General features: G+C 36.2%; 2 protein-coding genes across 3 annotated transcripts in view; one reads left to right on the top strand and one right to left on the bottom strand.

The window, feature by feature from the left end:
• The window catches only part of acss3 (acyl-CoA synthetase short chain family member 3), a 108,132-nt gene that overhangs the window by 6,045 nt on the left and 79,163 nt on the right, over positions 1–22,924 (top strand). Inside the window, exon 2 of the mRNA XM_058773047.1 lies at positions 9,955–10,098. Within this exon, the coding sequence (XP_058629030.1) occupies positions 10,052–10,098 (47 nt within the window). The 5' untranslated portion in view covers positions 9,955–10,051. The remainder of the gene's footprint in view (positions 1–9,954; positions 10,099–22,924) is intronic.
• The window catches only part of lin7a (lin-7 homolog A (C. elegans)), a 48,415-nt gene continuing 27,325 nt past the window's right edge, over positions 1,835–22,924 (bottom strand). Inside the window, exons 3-6 of one of the 2 annotated variants that reach the window (XM_058773053.1) lie at positions 19,126–19,197; positions 10,007–10,216; positions 7,345–7,560; positions 1,835–3,783 (exon numbers count right to left, since the gene is read on the bottom strand). In XM_058773053.1, coding sequence (XP_058629036.1) covers positions 7,345–7,560; positions 10,007–10,216; positions 19,126–19,197 — 498 coding nt within the window. In that variant the 3' untranslated portion in view covers positions 1,835–3,783. The remainder of the gene's footprint in view (positions 3,784–7,344; positions 7,561–10,006; positions 10,217–19,125; positions 19,198–22,924) is intronic. The other variant, XM_058773052.1, reaches the window with a different exon arrangement.

Genomic DNA, 22,924 nt, shown 5'->3' with positions numbered 1-22,924 from the left:
GTAGTCCCATATGAGTCGTTTTTGTAGGCATTAAACTTCCTGATTTTTAAAAGACCATATCTCCAATTACGTTGAACTTTCAGCGCAGCAACTTTGCAGATACTGTTCATGCACCAACAGCAACATTACACACTATTTAAAGTGAAAAAAGTGAAATCGCAGTAAACTACCCCTTTAATAAAAGAACATGATATTGACCTGTTCTATAGGAAAGGTAACTTTAAATGACTTGTGTTGTGATCTGGCACTATAGAGTAAATAAAGTTAAATAAAATTAACTTGACCCTCAACATATAACACAAAGGTAACACTTTACAATACGGGTGCACAAATATGCATTAAATAATGCTTAACTAATGCACAGATAATCATGAGTTAATGTATAACTCATGATGAACTAAACCATTTATTAAGGATTACTGCATCAGCAACTAATGAACATTTGATATGATTCAAAGATTAAGTAATCGATAAATTGTTATCAGTTAAATGCGTCATAATATATTAACTACCTAATAACTTATTTTATTAACTAATGAAGTAAATTCATATTTTAATTACCACACTGGGTCGAAGCCATGCCTTTAAACTTCCAGTTGTCTGCTTTAATTAATCATTAGCTAATGATTTGCATGGGTATCATTATGTTATGACTTTACTTGTTGAGGCACATGACTATTAACTAATTGTTAAGTAATATGTCATTGTGGTTATAGATTTTGAATTAGTTAGTTAGTCGAGTGCCTCAACAAGTAAAGTCATAACATAATGATACTCATGCAAATCATTAGCTAATGATTAATTAAAGCAGACAACTGGAAGTTTAAAGGCATGGCTTCGACCCAGTGTGGTAATTAACATGAATTTACTTCATTAGTTAATAAAATAAGTTATTTGGTAGTTAATATATTATGATGCATTTAACTGATAACAATTTATTGATTACTTACTCTATGAATCATATCGAATGTTCATTTGTTGCTGATGCAGTAATTGTTAATAAATGGTTTAGTTCTTCATGAGTTACACATTAACTCATGATTATCTGTGCATTTGTTAAGCATGAATTATTGCATATTAGTGTCACCGTATTGTAAAGTGTTACCAATACAAAATATAATGGCAGGGGAAACACTGAACTGGTCATGTCTGTGGATAAAACTGAATACTCTCCCATCTTTTCTTACTTTTGCATCAGTTTTTGTATGCAAAACTTTAAAATGACTTTTTCTGAAAACTTGACTCAAAGCACAATGAACAAAGAAAGCAGGTTACATCATTTTGCAAGTAGGCGATGATAAATGGCTTTTTGTGTCTATCGAGCGAGTCTTTGAATTGTTCACTCAATCACTTTGTTTAAATGTATTGATTCATTCAGGAACGACACACCACTAATACCATGAAACAGAGTCTGCTGTTGTTTCATTTGCAACTATTTTGGCTGGCAGAGCAAAAAGGGACTAACGGTATGTGTTGAAAATGTAAGTTACTTGATATTAGCTTCTTGTTTATTGAATTGTGTTGATTAATTATTGCAATATGCGGTTGCTAAGGTGTTCTAAGTAGAATGTTCACTGTAAAAAGTGATAAGTTGACTTAACTTAAAAAAATTGAGGAAACCCATTGCCTTAAAATTATTAAGTAAATAATAATAAAAAAAAACTTGACAATTCACTTAACTTATTTTTTAAATCATCATTTACTTAAAATTTTTAAGGCAATAGTTTTCTCGATTTTTTTAAGTTAAGTCAACTTATCACTTTTTACGTGTTCCTATGCGTTTGCTTGGGTGTTCAGGTAGTACAGATCAGAAACAAAGATTCGAAGCTTTGCACACACGCACGTATATTTATTTATACAAATATAATATGTATAACAATTGCATATCACTTGGTATTTTTTTCGCTGTATAATAATATCAGCTTGTCCAGCCTCAAAAATGCAAGTCATTAATAAGAAAGTCTGTAAGTAAACATACAAAAGGGAAGAGAATCCATTGAAATGAATTGATTGACAATCAAGGAACAAATCACCTTCACAGCTTGGAGTGATTTTGTCTATTAGGTTGACACGCTTACATGTTACCCACAGTCTGAGATTACTGAAAAACCAACCAACAAAGGAACTAATTTAAGTATCTACCAAAGTCCGACGTCAGGAAAACCATCAAATCAAATTACAATAACACAGATACAATATTACCTTTGATTACTGGTGGTCTTCAACTACTTGCTGATTTACAGTTTTGCTTCTATAAGACTTTAACTAACAGTACGACTACAGCACTGCAATGGATAGACAGTTTGCCAACTTTTGACAGTTTGTGTTGAGGGAATGAAGCTGTGAAATAAAAATAAAAACTGCTAAACTAAAAAATGCTTGCTTTTTAAATTGATTGTCAAAACAGGACAATGTTACAATGTTTCTAGTGAATGAGGTGCTTGGTTATGTGAAATATGACAATAAATAACAGCACAATTCATAATCTTTCAAACCTCTGAGATAATAAACTTGAAAATAGAACTTTAAAATAACAAAATACTATGTAATGTTTTATCTTCATTTGTTAGATATCATGTATCTGTGTCTGACATTCCATTTGTCCTCATAGTAAATCATTTCATAATATCAACTAGAAATGTCTGAACTTAAATAGAATATTTTTGAATTGGAATTCATTTCAGCAGTGACATCACAACCATAAAATCGCATCAAAACTGTACAGCTCTCATGAATGCATGACCTGTTAAAGGTGTAGTGTGTCATTACTGTGCCACAAAACCAAATTGCGAAAATGAGGACCGTTTCCAAACATTTCTGATATTGGTTTCCAAACGTGAAGTCCTGTCTCAAACTTATGCTACTGGATAGATACACAAACAAACTGTGCAGTGTTTTGATATATCAATGCAGTGTTTACTTTCATTTGTATATTAAGGTGAAATCTGAGAAAGTATTGGGAAAAATGACACAATTTACCTTTAAATGTCTGCCGATACAATATGCCAAATGTACAAGATAATCTCTGTCAATGGCACTGTGATACAGTGATCTCATAAGAACATTATGTGCAAATGATGTTTATGGTTTAGTCTGACTTATGTCACATGGTGCATAAGATACAGTTTTGTAGCAACTTTACCCTCATAAGATTCATTTCCACGCCTAAAATGGACTTTTTAACCATAATTTGACAGTAGGATGTGACAAAACAAGTGTTATTGCTAAATCTATTTTCTTTACAAAATATTCCTTGCTACAGTATGGTATAAAATACCTCAGTGTTATCCAATCAAGGACGACTGACATAAAAAGCGCTTTCTATTCACAGAGACAACAGCACCAATAGAACCCTTCGAAAAGTTACTGTACAGCGCTGTGGCAACATAAATATAATGATAGTAAAAACAAATCATTGAATGCTTAAGAAAGACATGTTGAGAAAACACATTATCACAAAACTACAAGAGGGACTTTTAAAGAGGGTCACAACTTGCGATTGGTTCCAGACAACTGAAATATGAACAAGTAAGTGTAAAACCATGAACTTCGTGCTAGCCTTCCTTTATGCCATCATGTACATTTTTCCAAGCACCAATTTGGAACACAGATCATGGAGTTTTCAACCTTTTTGAGTTGTAGGTAGTTGACTGAAAGAGGATAGTCTTCACTGGAGAACAGTAAGGGTCCTCTTCTGAGATCTCTTGGACCTCCTTACATCACGACTGTGAGAGTATGCCAGTCTCACCCAGTGTCCTCTACTTTTTCTTCTTTTGGAACAGCCTGTAAAAAAAAAACGAGAAGGACAAAAGCTGAGAGACAAGTTGAAAGGGGCAGTCAAAATGTTGGTTGGTAATTTTGGCTATTTACTTTATAACACGTATTGTAGCAGGCTGGACTGTGACCACTATGGCCCAATGTTTCAAGGGAAAGTACCTAGTCAAGACTAACTAATTTGAGTCAAGACCAGGCCAAGAACTGAGTACAGTAGGTTGAAACTGATTCAAGAGACTATCAGTGTCAAGACCGCTACAGAGTCTATGACAAGACCAAGACCATACAAATCTGGTCTTAGTCTCGAACTTGAGATGGGCTTGAGACTTTAATATTACAACACAAAGAAAGTCCAAAGTTGAACTTTATAAGATGCTTTCTTTTTGTGCAAAAGGTGGCATCACATGTATCCTTCGCAGACAAGGCATTTCCAGAATGCATTATGACAAACCTTGAAGGCTTGAATATATTGTGCGTTTCTGCTGATAAAGTTCCATATTTATTTGCTGGCAGGTTATATAAAGATCACCAACTTTTTGGCACATTTCATATTATTTTTTGCCATGTGCTTTGTATTTATTTCACAGAGATCCTTTCACATATCAGCCTTTTTTAAGCTAGGAAAAATCACATTTTGGATGGTTCCTACTGGATATTTTTAGAGTAGTGTCTACATCAGTTTCTCGACCTTCGTAACTCCAAGGTCTCCCATTGTTAAAGTCAATACATGCAGACCTCTGAAACCCCCAACAAACTAAGATATTTCCTCTTGTACTTCTGCTGAAATAACAAAAACACAAGTTTCTTTTAGACAATAGACATTTTTATTAACAGAAACCACAGTTGAAATTATACTTGTCTGCATTTCACTCATTGAAGAGTAAAAAACAAGCGCTTAATCTGTCAATTTTGCATTAAATTGTCAATTTTTTCCAGAGTTGTAAAAAAGCTCAGCCATGCATGTAATTTTCCCAGTTTTGTTTGGAAGACATTTAATTAATTTCGTCCCTCTTCCCCCATCTACAATTGGACTACTAGTCTTATTTGTTTTTCAGATGTGTGTGTGTTTGGTGTGGTTTAGTTTTGGCAGCGTGCTCTCTGGTCACTGCGGCTTTGCTGTTTAGTCGGCATGCCAGTCTTGATAGGGGATGATCTGGGCTCAGCTCTCTCCCCATGATCCTCTTGCCTAGACATAATGTCCCAAAAATACTCAGCAGCTCACAAGCACATATGATTTTACAGCCAAGGATTTAGCCACAAGCAAGAGATACATAAGGAATTCCAATTGGCCTTTGGTGATAAGTGTACAGAGGCCAGCGCCTCTGTTAGAAGTGTATCCACACAGATGTGCTTTTGAGTCGGCGCTGCTTATAGCTTCATTTTAGGCTTGGCTTGTTTCTATTGCGAGGTTAGAACGCTGCCAACTATACTGCTGCTCAGAACTAAGTGTGGTGTGAGGAGGCAATGAGGCGAGAGATGGGCCGAGTATCATTAATACAAGGAGATGTGCTTTGGTCTGTCTGGAAAAGACTCTGACTAATAGAATTCTTTCAGATTGTATTGCATTTGCACAGATTAAAGAAGTCTTGAGGAAATGAGAGTGCTGTTATTTCAGAACAGTGATAATGGAAGTGATAAAGGATGACATACTTTCTCTTTTTAATATAGAAGGGGAGACACTGTTTCAGAAGCTACTATGGGGTGTGACAACGGCATATCAATTAGCACCAAATAGAAAAAAATGGCAGTACAAGAAGCCTGTATGTAATAATACATATGTAATGTACTGTATGTGTTATATATAATACATAAAATTCATGAAAGATATGTTATACATAAAAAAGGGAATTCATAATGACTTTTTACATAGTCCAATTGTGCATTATACGGTATGCAGTCCTTACAAAATCCGACCTACCTTTTCATAATGCATTGTAATGCATTGAAATTAGGATATAATATATGAACTTGATAACACTTTAGTATAGGGACCAATTCTCACTATTAACAAGCTGATTATTAGCATGCGTATTAATAACATATTGGCTGTTTATTAATACTTATAAGGCACATATTCTGCATCACTAATCCTAATCCTTCCCAATACCTAAATTTAACAACTGCCTTACTAACTATTAATAAGCAGCAAATTTGTAGTTTATTGAAGCAAAAGGCATAGTTAATGGTTTGTTAATAGCTGAGAATTGGACCTTAAAATAAAGTGTGACCTTATAGGGATTTGGCAACCCAAGCTGTTTTATTTACAACGTATAATCATGATTGTCACAGTTGTTTATGAGAACTGATTGTAATGAGTATGCGGTATTAGTAATGCACTATAAAGCATTAAAGGGATAGCTCACACAAAAATAAAAATTCAGTCATCATTTACTGCCCTACGTGTCTTTCTTTCTTCTGTTTAGGAGATATTTAGAATGCTCATGCTACACTTTCACAATAAAAGTGAATGCGTTTCAGTAAGCCAAAAAAAAAAAAAAACATGAATTATAAAAGTAGTTTATATGACGTGTGTTATATTTCAAGTCATACGACAGATTGTGACGGCTAGACTGAAATTTAAGTTGTTTTCAGTTTTTGAAAGCAGCCTTGTCCTTCATAGCTCTCAGACCTCATTCACGATTTCGATGTACTTTCAGAAATGGTGTGTCAGGAGGACACTTTGTCCGAGATTTGATGCCAAATACTATTGCTTCCTGTCTTGGTTATTTTAACTCCCTATTTCTTTAGTCGAATGGAAAATAGCAGCATTGGCATCCTGCAAAACCTCTCCTTTAGTGTTCCACAAAGCCATACAGGTTTGAGTATCATGAGGGTGAGTAAATTTAGAATTTTCATTGTTGGCTGAAGAATACCTGCATTGTAGTATTATATGAAGGGGTAGTTTAAGAAAAATTCTGTCCTCATTTATTCAACCTCATGTTGTCACAAACCTGATTCCTTTGTATGTGGAACACAAAATAATATGTTTTGAGGATCGCTGGACCCAAGTGACATTTATTTGAATGTATACACATTTTTTTCAAAATATCTTCTTTTGTGTTCCACAGCAGAAAAAATGTCAAACATATTCAGAACAACATAAGAGTGAATAAATGATGCCAGATTTTTTGGGATTTTTTTAATTTAAAGCATTAGCAAAAACAAATAGTTCCATCAGTGAGATTTGCAGACTAAATAAGCTTTTAATAAAATAATGATCGATTTCCCATCTAAATAGTTCTTAGTTTTGCCTTTAAAGTCCCTTAAGTGTGATCCTTCAATGTCTGGACAACTGCCTGATATATAAGTGAATCCCACTTATTGAGCTCAATCTGTGATGCCATCAGCACTGCTTGCCAGCTGCTTCAATTGATTCATTATTTGACATTATGACATAACAGCTGAGTTTCAGTCACAATAGAGGTCTGTTTTCAGAACAAAGTTCCACTGGTAACAGGCAGCATGTAGTACTGTATCTCCCACAGGCCTCAAGAGGTGACGGGGCAGCTAACCTCTCCGTGAGCTGCCCTGCTGAGGTCCTGTTACCCTTAAAGCAATGAAAAGCCTCACCTACGACATGTGGTTCTGCTGGGTGGCCAGGTTTTGCTGCTGCTGTTGCTGCATGAGGAGCTGCTGCTGCTGGCGTCTGCGGGCAGTGCGGAGCTTCTCGAACCTCGCCTCCATCTCCTCCAGGACTTTAGGGGTGTAACGCACCACCAGTTTGACGCTGTCCTTGGCTGCTTTCAGTAGCTCCACTGCTTTTTCGTGGTGTTCACCCTCGACGCTCTGAGAAAAATAATTCAGTGGTTGGTTATTCAGAGCAATCTGTGGTTGTTCATGACATGTAATTTAAAAGACCAAACGTGTATCTCTAAAGCCTGGTTTACACTGTGCGATTTTGGCCACGATTTGGTCGTCTGAGACAAATTTTGAAAATTCGAAAAGATTCCTATAATCCTAGGCTAAAATCTGTATAGTCTTTGATCAACTTTGATCAAATTTCACCTCCGATGAAATTCTGGCAGTGTCAGAAGATTTGGCGCACAGTCCTACAGTGTGACTACCCCTACGACGAATGTCAAACTGTCTCCGTTTTTCAAGGCAAGCTATGAGCAGAATTAATGCTAGAGAATGATTCTATCCGCCATAAACGGCGCTCCCGTCATCTGCTCACAGAATTCATCTGATATGTTGCCTTTTCTATATAAACACTGGTTGCGTCGCTGTTTTCATGTGGGTGTGTAGAGCTGCATACATTATTCTTCTTAAATATGCCGGTATTGCCGCTGTTCATATACTTTTCATGATAGCCAACATTTCGGTCCCGCGCAATGCAGTTCGCAGTCACTGGACGTGCATGGGTTGATAATGTCAAACTCCGGACAAGTTTTCTTGTGCGCACCCGTTTTTAACTTGTCTTGACTGTCGTACATCATGTTCGTACAGTCTGACAATTACAATCCTAAAGGACTTTTAAAAAAATCGCAGTGTGAGCCTGGCTTAAGTTCAATAGTTTGTTGATGACTGCTGCAACTTGTATCCACACTCATTGCTTTGTCAGCTCAAAACTGTACTAGAAAATGCTCCACGGTGATGAACATTCAATTACATTTTGGCACGAAAGAGCCATTAATTTCCTATTAGCTCAGGAACCGTAACATGTTTGGTTTAATGAGAAATCGCTTCTTAAATGCTGTCACAAAACGCTTTCCTATTACAGTCTTTGACGCAAATGAAATCAAATGGATCCGTTCTGAAGTCTTCTGTCATCTTTGAGCGAGAAAACAGTGGACATTAGTTTCTATAAACTCAAATTACTCCTTCATGTAATAGAATTGTAACAAACTTGAATGATGGCAGAGAAGAGAAAAGCAACTGGCTTCAAAAGGCTTGCACTGCAGCAGTGACTCAGAATGCTCTATGAGAGCAGACAGCTCTATTACTGAAAGATTCATTTGGATTCAGTCAAAGATTCATTTTCATCTGGCCCCAGTCTGACACATTTGAAACATTTACAGTGAATTATGAAAAGATCAAGTCTTTTGACATCTGTCTTTTTCAGTTTTAGATACAGTCCTGCTGTAAGTTTTCTGTCTTGTTTGTCCCGTTTTATTATTTTAAAATGTCAAGCTTAGCCTAAGTAAAATGAAAGATTAGAGGATTCAGTCTCTAATGGGTCTGAGCTGCAAAATTGATTTATTAGCGTATTACGCAATGATGCAATCAGCCTTGTAGACTTGGAAATGTTTGAACATTGAGATCAATGTAAAAATCCTTCTGCCGTAATAATCTCACTTCAGCCCAAAATGATCTGTATCGATTAAAAAGCCAGTGGGCCCTCTATCAGGAAGGCATCTTATGTGGCAGCTCTACACAGCTGAAAAATTCATCCCCTAACAATTATAATTTCATTTTATTGAACAAACACTTAAAGGGATAGTTCACCCAAAATGAAAATTCTTAAGTTTTCCAAATCTGTATGACTTACTTTCGTCTGTTGAAGATATTTTGAAGAATGCTGGCAACCAAACAGTTGACTGTAGCCATTGACTTATTTTATATGTATATTATACACGTTTGGAACAACTTATTATAGAATTTCAACGTTTGAGTGAACTATCCCCTTTAAGTTTTCTTTTTTTCCCCACCTGTCAACCTGTCAACATCAGTCATATAAAAAAAAATACCCTGATGTTCACCGATGAAGATCCTTCCTTTGTACATTTAGTGATAAGTGAGCTATGCGCTGACAGGTCATTCCTACTATGCAGTAACTTTTTATGTCCCCACTATGTATGTCTAAATATATTAGATAAGTAAAAATAGAAATTATTTTAGTTTAAGGGGATGTTGCCATTTCCCTGGCTTCTAATTTGGACAATTTGAAACAATTTTTGGGTGAACTATTCCAGTAATGACACCATCCTCTAGGAAGTGATTATGTTTGATAACCACAATTATTAGTGAGTATTAACAATGCATTGATACATTTTGCAATGTATATTAAAATAACCTAACAACAGTTAATTTTGAGTTAACACCCTCATGACTTTGGCTTTATTTCCATCCTGTTAGGTTGGAAGTTTAATTATTAAAGTTTAATTGCTTGAGCTTTACATCTTGTAAACCTTTTTATAGAAATGCATCCTTAAATTACACACATGCATATTCCTTTTACAGAGTTACAGAATACAAAAGGTCCTGCATAACAGGAACATCCCTGGCAACTCACCACTCCATTGACGGACAGTAGTTGGTCGCCTCTCTTAAGACCTCCATGCCTCTCAGCCACGCCCCCTGGGATGATGCGGGAGATGTAGATCGGTGAGTTCTGCTCTTTTCCTCCCATCACATTGAAGCCAAGCCCCTCATCTGTCTTGGGCAGCTCCACCACCCGCGGGTGAGAATGACCCTCACTTGCTGCAAATGCCGCCACTGTGGCCTGGTAGAAGCCAAAGAGTTCAAAATATCAGTGAATGTGAAACATGACTGAGAAATATTGATAGACCAGTAAATTGTCAAGGCTGATTAACAAAATAATATTTTGATTGCCTTTTGATTGAAGTATCTACAAACAGTTTGGTAGTGAACAACAAAGGGTAAATCACACGGTTTAATTCAGATTTTCTGAAGGGATACGATCGCTTGATATGATAAGGTTTTTATTTGATATGGTTACAGTGTTTCCCATACATTGACTTATTTGTGGCGGACCGCCACAAATAGATTTTCCAAAAGGCTTTGATTTCGTTGAATAAACATGAGCACTGGACGTTTAAAAATCAAAATCCGGCGCGGGTATTTTTATACCGCTGTATTTCAGAAGGAATCTGACTGTCTTCCGAAAATTTTTGATGTGATTTTCATTTTATCTTACATGTAATTTCTGATAAAACAGCGTTTGTGAGCAGATGCAGCTTTGTGTACAGCGTTACCGGGAAAACCTCTATTTCTCGCACTCTAAAAGCGCCTCCTGCTGGCAGAGAATGAATTTGCATAATATATATATATATGGGGACGGGGGATTGCTGCCACAAATAGAGTGTAAGGCTATGGGAAACACTGTGGTTATAAATATGGTCAACATGCATACATGTGGTAAATGGAAGCTTATTAATGTAGACATTGGATTAAATGGCTTGATTAATTTTATAATGTCTTTATAAACTTTTTGAAGCTTGAAAATGCTGAGAGCTCGACTTTAAATGGACAGACAGAAATGATGAGAAAATTTTAAAAATATTCATTTGTGTTCCTAAAATGAACAAAACATGAACAACAATGAAGGTGAGTGATGAGAGAATTTTCATTTTTGGGTGCACAAAAACTTTAAATGTATCTTTTCTGTTGTGATATATCAACAAACTTTGTGGTACTATTAAACCATTGCTCTTTTTGTCTGAAAACCTTAACCAGTCCGACACAGCAACATTGGCTTTACCAATGGAGTTACATACTTTATCTTTAAAACATAACAGTGAGGGAGACTTCAACATGGATGGTTTTGTGAGCAGTTGTGCATTGTACCTTATGTATTGGCTAGTATATACAAACTTGCTCTCTAGATATCAGTTTCGAGCACTTAAAAAACTATAACAGTTGACATTTACTAAGAACAAAGGATCTTCTTCGCATTCAAGACAGCAATTTTTATTAGCTGATGGCATGAGACCCCTTTCTCTTGAAACACATTGAGGTGGATTGATACTCAAGAACCGTCAGCCTCAATATACACTTTCAATGCTACATTCTTAAAAGCCAAATTAAACAGCTCCACTTTGGCTTTATAGAGGCTTTACCTTTAGATGGACTCTCTTAGACTTTGGTCTAGTCAAAAGCGGATATACAGTATTAGCAAAAGGAAGGTATCCAGATGTCCTCATACTTTTGGTCAGGTAGTACAACCCACAAAGTTTTTCCACAGCCTGTGAGAATATGTCAACAAGCTCTGTTTGTGCTGTAAATTCAGCAGAAAGAGAAACTGCATCCGATAACCTGCACTGCTGCCTGCATTGTCGTCTGAATTCCTCAGACTTTAGAGCTTGTTAGCCAAGCGCAACCACCAGGAGACAGAGAATGTGAAGGAAGACAAAAGCACTTCCCGCTGATCCACACTGTAGCTACAGGTGCAGCACTGTGGGGCCCCACTCATTATTAAGGCATTTCACACAGGAAACAGTGAGAAAAAAACGGCAAGGATTTTTGGAGACTTTGCAAGGCGCCAGATTCCCAAATGGCAAACCAAGCAGTTTTCTGATCTCTGAAACTGAAAGAACAGCACCTCCCCTGTCTGAGTGTTTCGTGTCACACTGAAAGAAATGCTGTTTGAAAGTGCTCTGCATGCAAGACACCCTCTTCCCAGTTCCTCGACCTTCACAGCTACATCCTCTCTGAGGAAAAAAGAAGTAGATAACAAACATTTTTGAAGCCTGGACTCTTTCATTTGCTTTGTTCAATTGTAAATCATCAGGTTGCCGATGATTAAAAGATTTTAAAAAATGACATGCTTATTAAATGAATAGTTCAACATTTATATTTTGTCTAAAGCAACTTACATTGCATTCAACTTTATACATTTCATCAGTGCACTGCATTCCCTGTGAATAGAACCCATGTCCTTGTCGATGATAGTGCCATGCTCTACTGTGAGTTACTGGAATGCAGGAAGTCCACTGAAAAACTGAAAATCGCCATTATTTTCACACTCTTGTGTCATCTCTTTTTTTTTTTTCCATTGAAAGAAGTTGAAGAATATTCTTGTGACTCTGTCAATAGTTAATTCAGCTGCATGAGCATTTATCAGATTTTTCTCCTCTTATTTTACACAGAAAAATAACAACATATGGGTTGACACGAGGGTGTAAGTAAAAAAGACACAATTGTAATTTGGGTGAACCACCTGAAAGAATTGTAGGACATTAGATAACCCAGTAGTACTCACATTATTCTGAGTAATGGCCCATTCAAGCTCATTGTACGCCTTACAAATTGCATCTTAAATAATTACACAGTCTTCACAAAGAATGTCCAATGGTAATGAATATTGGCTTTTAACATTTACATCAGCAATGCACTTGGCGTATGGAAAAAAATGCATACCGGATTTGCAGACTGGAGCTCATTGACAATTGCTGCAGGGTATCCCAAAGGATGACTGGGGCTTTTAGAGCTGTTCTTCATCCTATTTATGTGCCATCGATTGAAAACTGTCCCAACGGCACGCAGATGCAAGCTGCTCACACATGCTAATTGCCCTTTTGCTAGTGATTTGAGTCCAGTATGCTTTTTGAAACCTGTAGTAACTTTTCAAAGTGACCAAGCGAGGTGCTTTGAGGCACTCTTAAGACTTTTGTAATTTACATCCTGCATTAGAACTTTAATTGATATGCTAATTCTGCTCATCTGGCGAGACCTGCTTGCTGAGCATACTAATTACACTAAGTACTGCTGTTTTCTATATAATTGCCATTGCCATAGTATATTTCCATATTAGTACAACACCACTCAAACAAGTCACACTGGTGGTTAAAATTATTGCTTTGTTTTCATTATGTTGAAGTCAAAAGCCTGTATGTCACAGACAATAACTGCAACAGTGTCTAAAATGTAGCAAGTGTCATTAAAAATGTATTATAACACTGAATCAACGACAAAGACTTTAAATCATAAAAAATTCCGAAAGCGTATGCGGTGCATGAATTGCCAACCAATCAAGAGATTAGACAGAGGAAAGTCATTTTAGATCATAAAACTGTTAATGCCAAAATATAAGTCACCTCTAAAACTTGTCCTTCAGCAATGATAGGGTGAGGGCCTAATTAAATATTAAGGTCATAAATTTGTTTTTCATTTTAGTTTTCCCCTGAGGCCCGGTTATAATGTTAGTCAAGGTGGTTTTGCACTCAAAAGCTCATAATTGACCCTTCGATAAGCTCCACCCTCATTGGTTACTGATGTTCGCTAACACAAGTTTTAAAGAATGTCCTAGAGGAATAAATGTGAGATTTCCAGCATGCTTTTTAGTAAAATATGCTCAATTTCAGTAGATGATATCCTTAAGCGGGCTGGAACGAAGTGTGACATTGTTAAGCATCTGCCATTTTCTTAATGAAATTGTTAAATTATGCATTAACATCATTACTTTTACTTTTTAAAAATAAGCTTCAGTCAATCACTCTACACGTTATGCAGAGCCAGGAACAGCACAATTTCACAGTTTCTCCACACATCTTACTCATGGTGCCCTCAAGTGCACCTGGAAATCTTGTACCATTTGCATTTATTATTACGAGATGTAACACATGCAAATGTAACACGTGGAATCATAACACGGATGTAGCCTAAAATGAAATGTTTGTGACATGTAAAATCAAGTGATTAACTTCACATTTGTTGTCTATAAGCTGTTCCAAACACCACACCTTTAAAATGACTGAAACACAGCATATAAAATTAATCATTCATTACAATTTACTACAGATTTGCTTTCCACTCACTGATCTCTATATATAGTAGTGTCAAAAGTATCGATCGCGATACCATTCGGTACTGAAATTATAAAAACGTCCATTTCCCGCAAAGATTTGAACGCTGTCAGTACCAAATGGTTTCGCAGTCAAAACTTTTGACAACACTAATATATAGATTATAGATATATGATACTATGTTTATTTTAGATCAGTGTTTCCACACATCCTTTTCAACATCACAACTAGGCAACTCATGTATCATCTAGAATGCTGAGTTTCCAACTTGTATGACTTTCTTTGGTCATTCATGTGCGTAATTCAAAATTATGATATTTCCAACTGCCTTTGAAGGGCACATTATTCTTAGTTATATACCAACTGGAATAAAAACATCTGCTGGCTTTAATGTATAGTATCTCTCCTAGTTCCTCCTTAGCACTTCGCTGTGACTGGGTGGGCAAAGTCACTGAACACTGAATAGGCATCCTTGATGTGTAAAAATGGGCGGTCATGGTTCAACAATGGTCTTTTTGGACTAGGAAAGAAGTTTTTTGAAAATTTCATTTGGTCACACTTTATTTTAAGGTCCAGTTCTCACTATTAACAAACCATTAACTATGACTTTTGCCTCAGTAGACTCCTAATTTGCTGCTTAGTTAGTAAGGTAGTTGTTACGTTTAGATATTGGGTTGGATTACGGATGTAGAATATAGTCATGCAGAATATGTGCTTTATAAGTACTAATAAACACCCATTATGTTAATAATATGCATGCTAATAAGCAACTAGTTAATAGTGACAATTGATCTATCGGTAAGCCCCTCCCCTCAAACGCAGACTAGCCAATGGCAGTCGAGTATCAGTTGCACGGGGAGCGGAACTCGGACATCTTTAGGTTTCAGCGCCATAGAGAAACATTAGAAGATCCAAAGCTCGCATCAGTTTTATGGGGTTTATGCTTCAAAAATGGAAAAACGATGTGCCTGGGGTACTTGTAACACTGATTCCAGGTATCCTGAGAGGATGGGCGATATAATTTATTTTATTACATTTCCTGAATCCAAACAAAACAGAGCAAAATGTCCCCAAGTATTCACCCCAATTCAAATGAAGACAAAAACGTTCATTTTCTGGTTGTCATGCACTCATTAAGTTACAGTTTACATCTTCTCAAGCAGAATGTTAATGTTATCTTGTGCTTTAGCAAGGTATCTCTGGATAAAACTATCTAACGTTAAAGTTAGTGAGTCCATGCTAACGTACAAACCTAAATAGTGGACAGTTCTCGCGTCTTGTACAGTGTAGGTCAAAAACACATAAACAAAGGTCTACATTTCAGTGCCTCTCCATATTAAACTGGTTAAATGTACACTAATTTAGTCATACCCTGCGATACATGAACAGTGTTGATCCTGCATGTTGTCATCTGCGATCGTGATGACCGACCGTAATTCCAGTAAATTGTGATCTATAAACCTTCGCTTCGAGTTACCCACCGTATTTATTTTAAAATATTTTATAAATCCCTACATGGAATATGTAATTCCCATTTGGTGGCCTTCTGTGTCTAAAATTGTGCAAAAACTTCGTGGGACAAGGTTTTCACACTGCAGCTGTCATTGTAAGACAGTGAGTAACTCCGTTTGTTTGTCTGAGGGAGCAACAGTAACTAAGGGGGGCGGGGCTTACCGATAGGTCAATTGGTCTCCTATACTAAAGTGTTACCTTTGATTTCCTATAATATGACTACTTAAAACACAATCATTAGCGTATGTCAGGAGACATTTTAACAATCCAGATATTGAAATGCAAAGGACGCCCTCAATAACTAGGAAAGTCTTCACTCGGATTTGCATAATTAATAGACTATTACTCTGAACGCAAGCCTAATTGGGATCAAAACACAATTACAACAACACCCACAAGTGCAGACTATTGAGCTATTTAAAAAAGCAAGGTACCGCTCAGCATCCTTTGTAGCATCCAAGCATGCTTTCTGTCTTTCTTTGCTCTTTGTGTCTAACGGTGTAACTGTGCACTAGTCTGCTGGTCTGTGCACCCATGCGGAGAGAGATGGTGGGTGGAACTCTCTGGATGGCAGTGTGGCCTTTAACTGACAGGGCTCTCACATTTGGCCGAATGGTGCATGTCCCTGTTTGTGATGTAGGGAGGTGCTTAAGTACATAGTTTCATAATCAAGCAGTTGGTGGGTTGCTTGAATAACTAGTGGACTAATCGGTCTTAAAGAGCCCTCTATAATTAGGCTAGTTTCAGGATCGTCCAATCAGGGTCAAGATTCTTTTAATCTTTTATTCAAAAAACGGAGCAAGAACAAAACGGAACAGGAGTCTCAAGACACGTTTTAAAAGTGAAACTGTTTTTTTTGTTTGTTTTTTGTTTTTTACTTTAACAGCCTTAGTGCCCTAGTAAAAAAGCAATATAGTTAAAATAAATTCATTTCTTACTAAATATAGTTCAAATCTAGTAACATATTCACTGACATATCGCTCAAGACTTACTGGTATAAAAGTTATAATTAAACTTTAATTGAAGTACTACCTGTGCACAATGCACATTTCTTAATATTAAGCCTAAAATGTGTTTTAATGACACTATTGATGAGGATTTTATGATGAGTAATATTGGTCTTTAAATGCAAGATATTTCAAGTGAACCTGAAGCATACTAGCAATAGTTCCACAATCAAGGCCCAATCCCAATTCTATTTTATTCCCCTTCACCTACCCTAGCCCTATGCCTACCCCTTCCCCTTGTCCCTTGAAACAGAGTGTCAAGGGGTAGGGGTGAAAATATTCCCCTCAGAATTGGGACACCACTACTATACCGTTACACGTCATCATACGTCGTCTAGCTCCTACAATACACACACCTATACTGGTGTGCTGGTGTGCGTTAGAGCCTTTCTGTTCTATATTAATGTGCTGCTTACTGACACACACACACACACATATATATTGCACAGCTCACACATCCAGAAGCAAATAAACTTATCAATGCTGCCCCACGACTTTTATTAATAACAGTTTACGGTAACACTTCAGAATAGGGAACACTTATTCACTATTAACTACAACTTTTCCCTCAATAAACTCCTAATTTGCTGCTTATTATTAATAGTTAGTAAGGTAGTTGTTAAGTTTAGGTATTGGGTAGGATTAGGATGTAGAATAAGGTCATGTAGAATAAGGCATTAATATGTGCTTAATTACTACTAATAAATGGCTAATATTCTAGTAATATGCATGCTAATAAGCAACTAGTTAAGAGACCCTAAAATAAAAGGTTACCCAGTTTACGTACTGAATTGCTACATTATATTTTCCAGCAACAAGAGGATAAAATCACTGTTTTGGAAGTAAACTCACTCGTTGTAAAGAGAAACGCACAGACGCGCACACACGCAACTGTCATCTCTCTCTCTCTCTCGATCGAATTGGCCATATTTGAGAAAAAGCTTTAGCGATTTCTAATTATTGGGGGAGTAGCCCCCCTCAGTGTCTATGGTGGTTATCGCCCTGATCAGACATGAAAATATGTTGTGGCACTATCGTGCAGTCTGTAAAGAGATGACGTTAGCAAACTTTAGCGATTTTTTGCAAACGTTGTACAATAACATGACTGTAAATATGTACACATGATTGAATGTAACATAAAACAAATGATTACTTTTCATCAAAATCTTTATTAATGCCAATTTGTCTTTTTGTTCGCTCGGGCAGCCATGTTGCCACTGTAGCCGGTTAATGTCCATAATTCTCATACCCCTTCGTTTGAAGTGTGGTCCCGAAAAATCTTTGTTTGAAGGGCTATCTGGCTCTTCCCCTTACCCCTACCCCTCCAACTTAAGAGAATCGAGACACCCCTACCCTTCATGAGAACGCACGAAACAGAGGGGAAAGGGCTAAGGGGTAGAAATGGGATTGGGCCCAAATATACTTCTTTAGTTGGACTTCAGCACTATTTCTACACAGTTAAAGTATATTAAGCACAAAATTAGTTGTTCCAATTTAGCAGAATTCAAGTATACCAGTTAAGTATACTAAACGTAGAATTGCAGGGTATTTTTATTAAGTACATAAATATGTAAATGTATTTGTAGCATACTTAGCATGAAATAAATGTTTCAAATACACTTGAGTGTATTTTATTTTTGTATTTTATTAACGTACATGTGTGATTACATAACTAAATATAACTCTTGTATGTGAGAAAGTTTTAAAACACAGAATTAAGAGAGTTATTTGTAAGCTTTGGTCTATTCTTTTATTCATATCTGTCAGACGCACCTGCCTGCAACCATTCGGGTGTGCAAAGTGTCTATTCCTCAAAATGTAATTAAAGTCAATCTGATATATCTGCAAGCTGCAGTGACTGATAGATAGACTGATAGAAAAATACCACATTTGACTGGGGATTGTGACACATCCCAAAAGAAACCAGTTTTGTAGTGTGGCTGAAATTCTCCCACTAAAGATTCAGCAAGGCATTTCTGCTCATCCAGTACTCAGCAATTCTATATCCCCCCTCCCCCTCTCGTTTTTATGTCTCCGCTCTTTCTCACAAGAGTGCACTCTTCACACAGTATGAATCTAAATGAATGCTGTTTCAGTAACAGTGTTTGAAGAGCAACTGGCAAGTGTTTGCATGCAGGTCTGGCTAATTGCTGACTGTGTTTATCAAATCAAGACAGTTTGCGGAGAAACACATTTGAAAATGTGTTTATTTAATGGGTTTCATCTTATTGCTTATTAGATGACAGAAAAGGGTTTTTATTACTAGTCAAGCTTATATATAAGTATATGTGTAAGACATTAGGGTAGGTGATTTTTTTTTTTTTTTAAATGAATAAATTCAGACCTACCTTAGCTGTGGCACGTGCTTGATACTCTGGACAGCCATTCACTGTTATTGTTTCATGCATATATTGATAGACCTATTAAAAAAAGAGAACAAAAAATCTTTTTCAGTTCTTCTACATTTATCAAAATGATGAAAAACATGCATAAATAGCAGTGAGGCATTCTGCAACAGTAGGCATTACAAATTCAAGTCAGCCAGGTTTATTTGTAGAATATGTAATAGATTGCAGATAAACTGATGAATCAATGGCATTAATGTAATTAAAAAGCAAAACAGCACCCATTTGTTAGGAAATGGTTCAATATTTTACCTTGCTCTAAGATCAAAGCCCAAAACAAAGCGTGATTCAACAGTCTGAAATGATATTCGTTAGAATGCAATAATGTGCAAAACAAGAACATGTTGCATTCTCAATGTGGCCACAGTGCTATAGTGGGCAATAGGGTAAAGTTACTTTTTTCTATGGTCAGTTTTTTTCTTTTAGGTCAACAACTGTCATGGAAAAGAAACAGTTATACGGTCTAGCTACCTGAATGATCTACCTGAAAGGATCTGGTTTAAAGGTAATATTAGCAAAACTTTGGTGACGTTTTGTTGGCAGAGAAGGTCCATTGTCAATAGTGTAGCGCTGTGAGGTAACTTCTAAATCAAGCAGCTTTATACTTGTATAAGCAGTGAATTTCATGTGCAGAAAACTTAAATCTGATGTGAAATTTGCATGGGGAAATTTTTAATCTATCGCTAAAACAAAATTCCTTATCTTGTGGATTCTTATTGAGATGACTGCATTTCGCTCATACAAAGTTAAATGTGACCACAAAGGAATAGTTCACCCAAAAATAAACATTTTCTGAAAATTTACTCAACCTCATCCAAGATATAGATGAATTTGTTTCTTCATTGGAACAGATTTGGAGAAATTCAGCATTATATCACTTGTTCACCAATGAATCCTCTAAAGTGAATGGGTGCCGTCAAAACAGCCGATAAAAGCAGCACAATAAACCACAAGTATCCACACTCCAGTGAAGTGTTTGTAATAAACAAATTCATCATTAAAGGAATATTTCACTCAAAAATGAACATTTTGTCATCATTTACTCACCCTCATGTCGTTCCAAACCTGTATAAGTTTCTTTCTTATGTTGAACATAAAAGAATTTGGGGGGAAAAAAACAGTTGTCAGTCCCCACTGACTTCCATAGTAGGGAAAGAAATACTGTGGAAGTCAATGGGGACAATCAACTGTTTGATTACCAGCATTCTTCAAAATATCTTCTTTTAAGTTTCACATAAGATAGAAACTCATACAGGTTTGTAACAGCATGAGGGTGAGTAAATGATTACAAAATGTTCATTTTTAGGTGAACTATCCCTCTTAAGGCATTTTAACTTCAAACCATGGCGTCTGGCTAAAATATGAGTCCTCTATTGATAATATAGCATTCTCCAGAGAAAATCAGGAGAGGAATATACACAGATCAAACAGTCCAAAATATGTCTGTGGATTTTGATGTGAGAGGACAACAAGGGATGGACTTTTTCCACTAGATGAAGCATTATTTTATAGATTATGATGGGGTTGTTTCTTATATATACACAGCTTTTCATATCCCAAGATGTTAGATGATTGATTGAACTGGAGTGTGGATTATTATTATGTTTATATCAGCTGTTTGGACTCTCATTCTGACGGCACCCATTCACTACAGAGGATCCATTGTTGAACAAGTGTTGAAATGCTAAATTTCTCCAAACTCATCTACATCTTTAATGGCCTGAAACGGAATAACTTTTAATTTCATTTCCATTTCCATTTTTGGGTGAACTATTCCTTTAATGGCACATTTTATCTCCTGTGTTTATGTACTTGCAATAATTTGTTTCTGAAATAAGAAATGTGAATAAAATTCAAGAAGTACCAACTGTGGCTGCAGTGGCCATGTTCACACAGCAGCAGATTACGGTTGTCAATCCTGTATTTGAGTCCTTAATACGGTTACGTTCACACACAGTTCGGTTATTTACGGGTGTGACAAAATAATAAATTATTTTTAGATTTATGCTTTATTCAGTTTCTACCTTTACACTTTTTTATAGTTTGTAAAGAGAGCTTAATTCAGTTCTAGCCACAGACTCCATTCTAAAATGCAACACATGCAACGTCTTTCATCACCGGTTCTATATTTTCACAAGCAGGTGCGCGTACAGAGCCCATATCTGCATTCACACCACCCAGGGACGAGACTATTAGCTTGAGGTCCTTTGAGGATTTGAAGAACCTATGTTTATCTCATTAACCGGCGCTTCTGAAACGCAGCTGGTGCTACAGGAAGCTCCAGCTCTCTCACGCTCTCTCTTCCCTAAATAACAAGTTTCTCTTTAATCTGTCCTCCTGCACCTTGGGCAGAATCTTTAGGTGTTTTACTAACCTCCTACTGAGAGATTAGTGTGATAAAAAACCTTCTCTTTCTATGTCTGTTGCTCTGCCGACCACACTTTAAATCTTCTCAACATGCAGGCACTATCGGATGGCCTTTAGAAACGGCTTGAGAAAAATTAAAGAGGCTGCACCACAATAGTTTTCAGCACAGCATGTTCTACACCTTATTTATTTACCTCAGTTATTATTTTATGTGCCTGACTTGTTGTCTTTTTAAAAATACAGCATGTTTGGGAAGCCTCGTGAAGTTCTGCACCAAGTGTAGTAAAGTTTGCTCGTGTAAAGGAATAGTTCTCCTAAAAATAAAAAGTCTGTCATCATTAACTTCGAAACTTGTATGACTTTCTTCGTCATGGAACAACCAAGCATTTTATATGATAGTCGAATAACGTTTTTCAATCATAATCATCTATAGTTACAATCTTTTAATTATGTTATTAAACTATTATTATTATTATTATACTAATTATGTTTAGTTTAGTGCCAATGAAGAAACTTTAATTAGTTAACTTCAATAGATGTGTGAAGGATCAATGCAACCAGACGGAACAAATCAATAGATTTAGGACCTAAGTAAATCTTTCAGAAGCTATACGTGTGTGTCCCAACGGATGGGGGATTGTGTGTCTTGCAATTGCGTCTTGAAATGCATGAATATCAATAAAGGTCAGGCTATTTCAGTGTGTAATTTATATGCTCTGTACAAAAACAGCTAGTGGTTGAAAAACAGCTAAATCTGCAAATCAGATTTATTTAATAAGCAAGTCAATTAAAGCTATAAAACAAAGCCAACTCTTAAAACCATACTTTCTTTTTCTGATACTGTTTCTGATGCTGAAAATCCAGCCGATTGTTGCTCATCAACATTTACTTGTGATCCGAGATTAAGAAAAGTTTAGGAACTATTCTATGCCATGCTTTATTGAAGGCATTGTATTTGTGGTTGGCAATTTGATTTATAAGGCAGGCAGCAAGGGTAATAGGGTTTTATTTAACCACTCTTTATATATATATATATATATATATATATATATATATATTAAATTTCACAATATTACTGCTTTACTGTATTTTTAATCAAATTAATGGTTCTTTCAGATATACTGAAAAACATTTGAATGGTATAGTATGAAATAATTTAATAGAGTAGATACAAAATAAGATTAGAAAAAGTCTAAAATTAAACAATACTTCGTTTTAGACAATATTTACATAAAATTCCACAAAAAACACATCAGACAACAGAAATTGTGTACACTGTAAAAAAAAAAAAAAAAGTAGAGCGAACTTAAAAAAAACATTTTTTACCAGCTTCAGCAGATTTTTGAGTTTGCTCAACTTATTTTTGTGGGAGATT

This window comes from Onychostoma macrolepis, chromosome 04, assembly GCF_012432095.1.
Source record: "Onychostoma macrolepis isolate SWU-2019 chromosome 04, ASM1243209v1, whole genome shotgun sequence".
Lineage (NCBI taxonomy): Eukaryota > Metazoa > Chordata > Actinopteri > Cypriniformes > Cyprinidae > Onychostoma > Onychostoma macrolepis.
The sequence above is the reverse complement of the archived record's forward strand: the minus strand, read 5'-3'. Positions and strand labels throughout refer to the sequence as shown.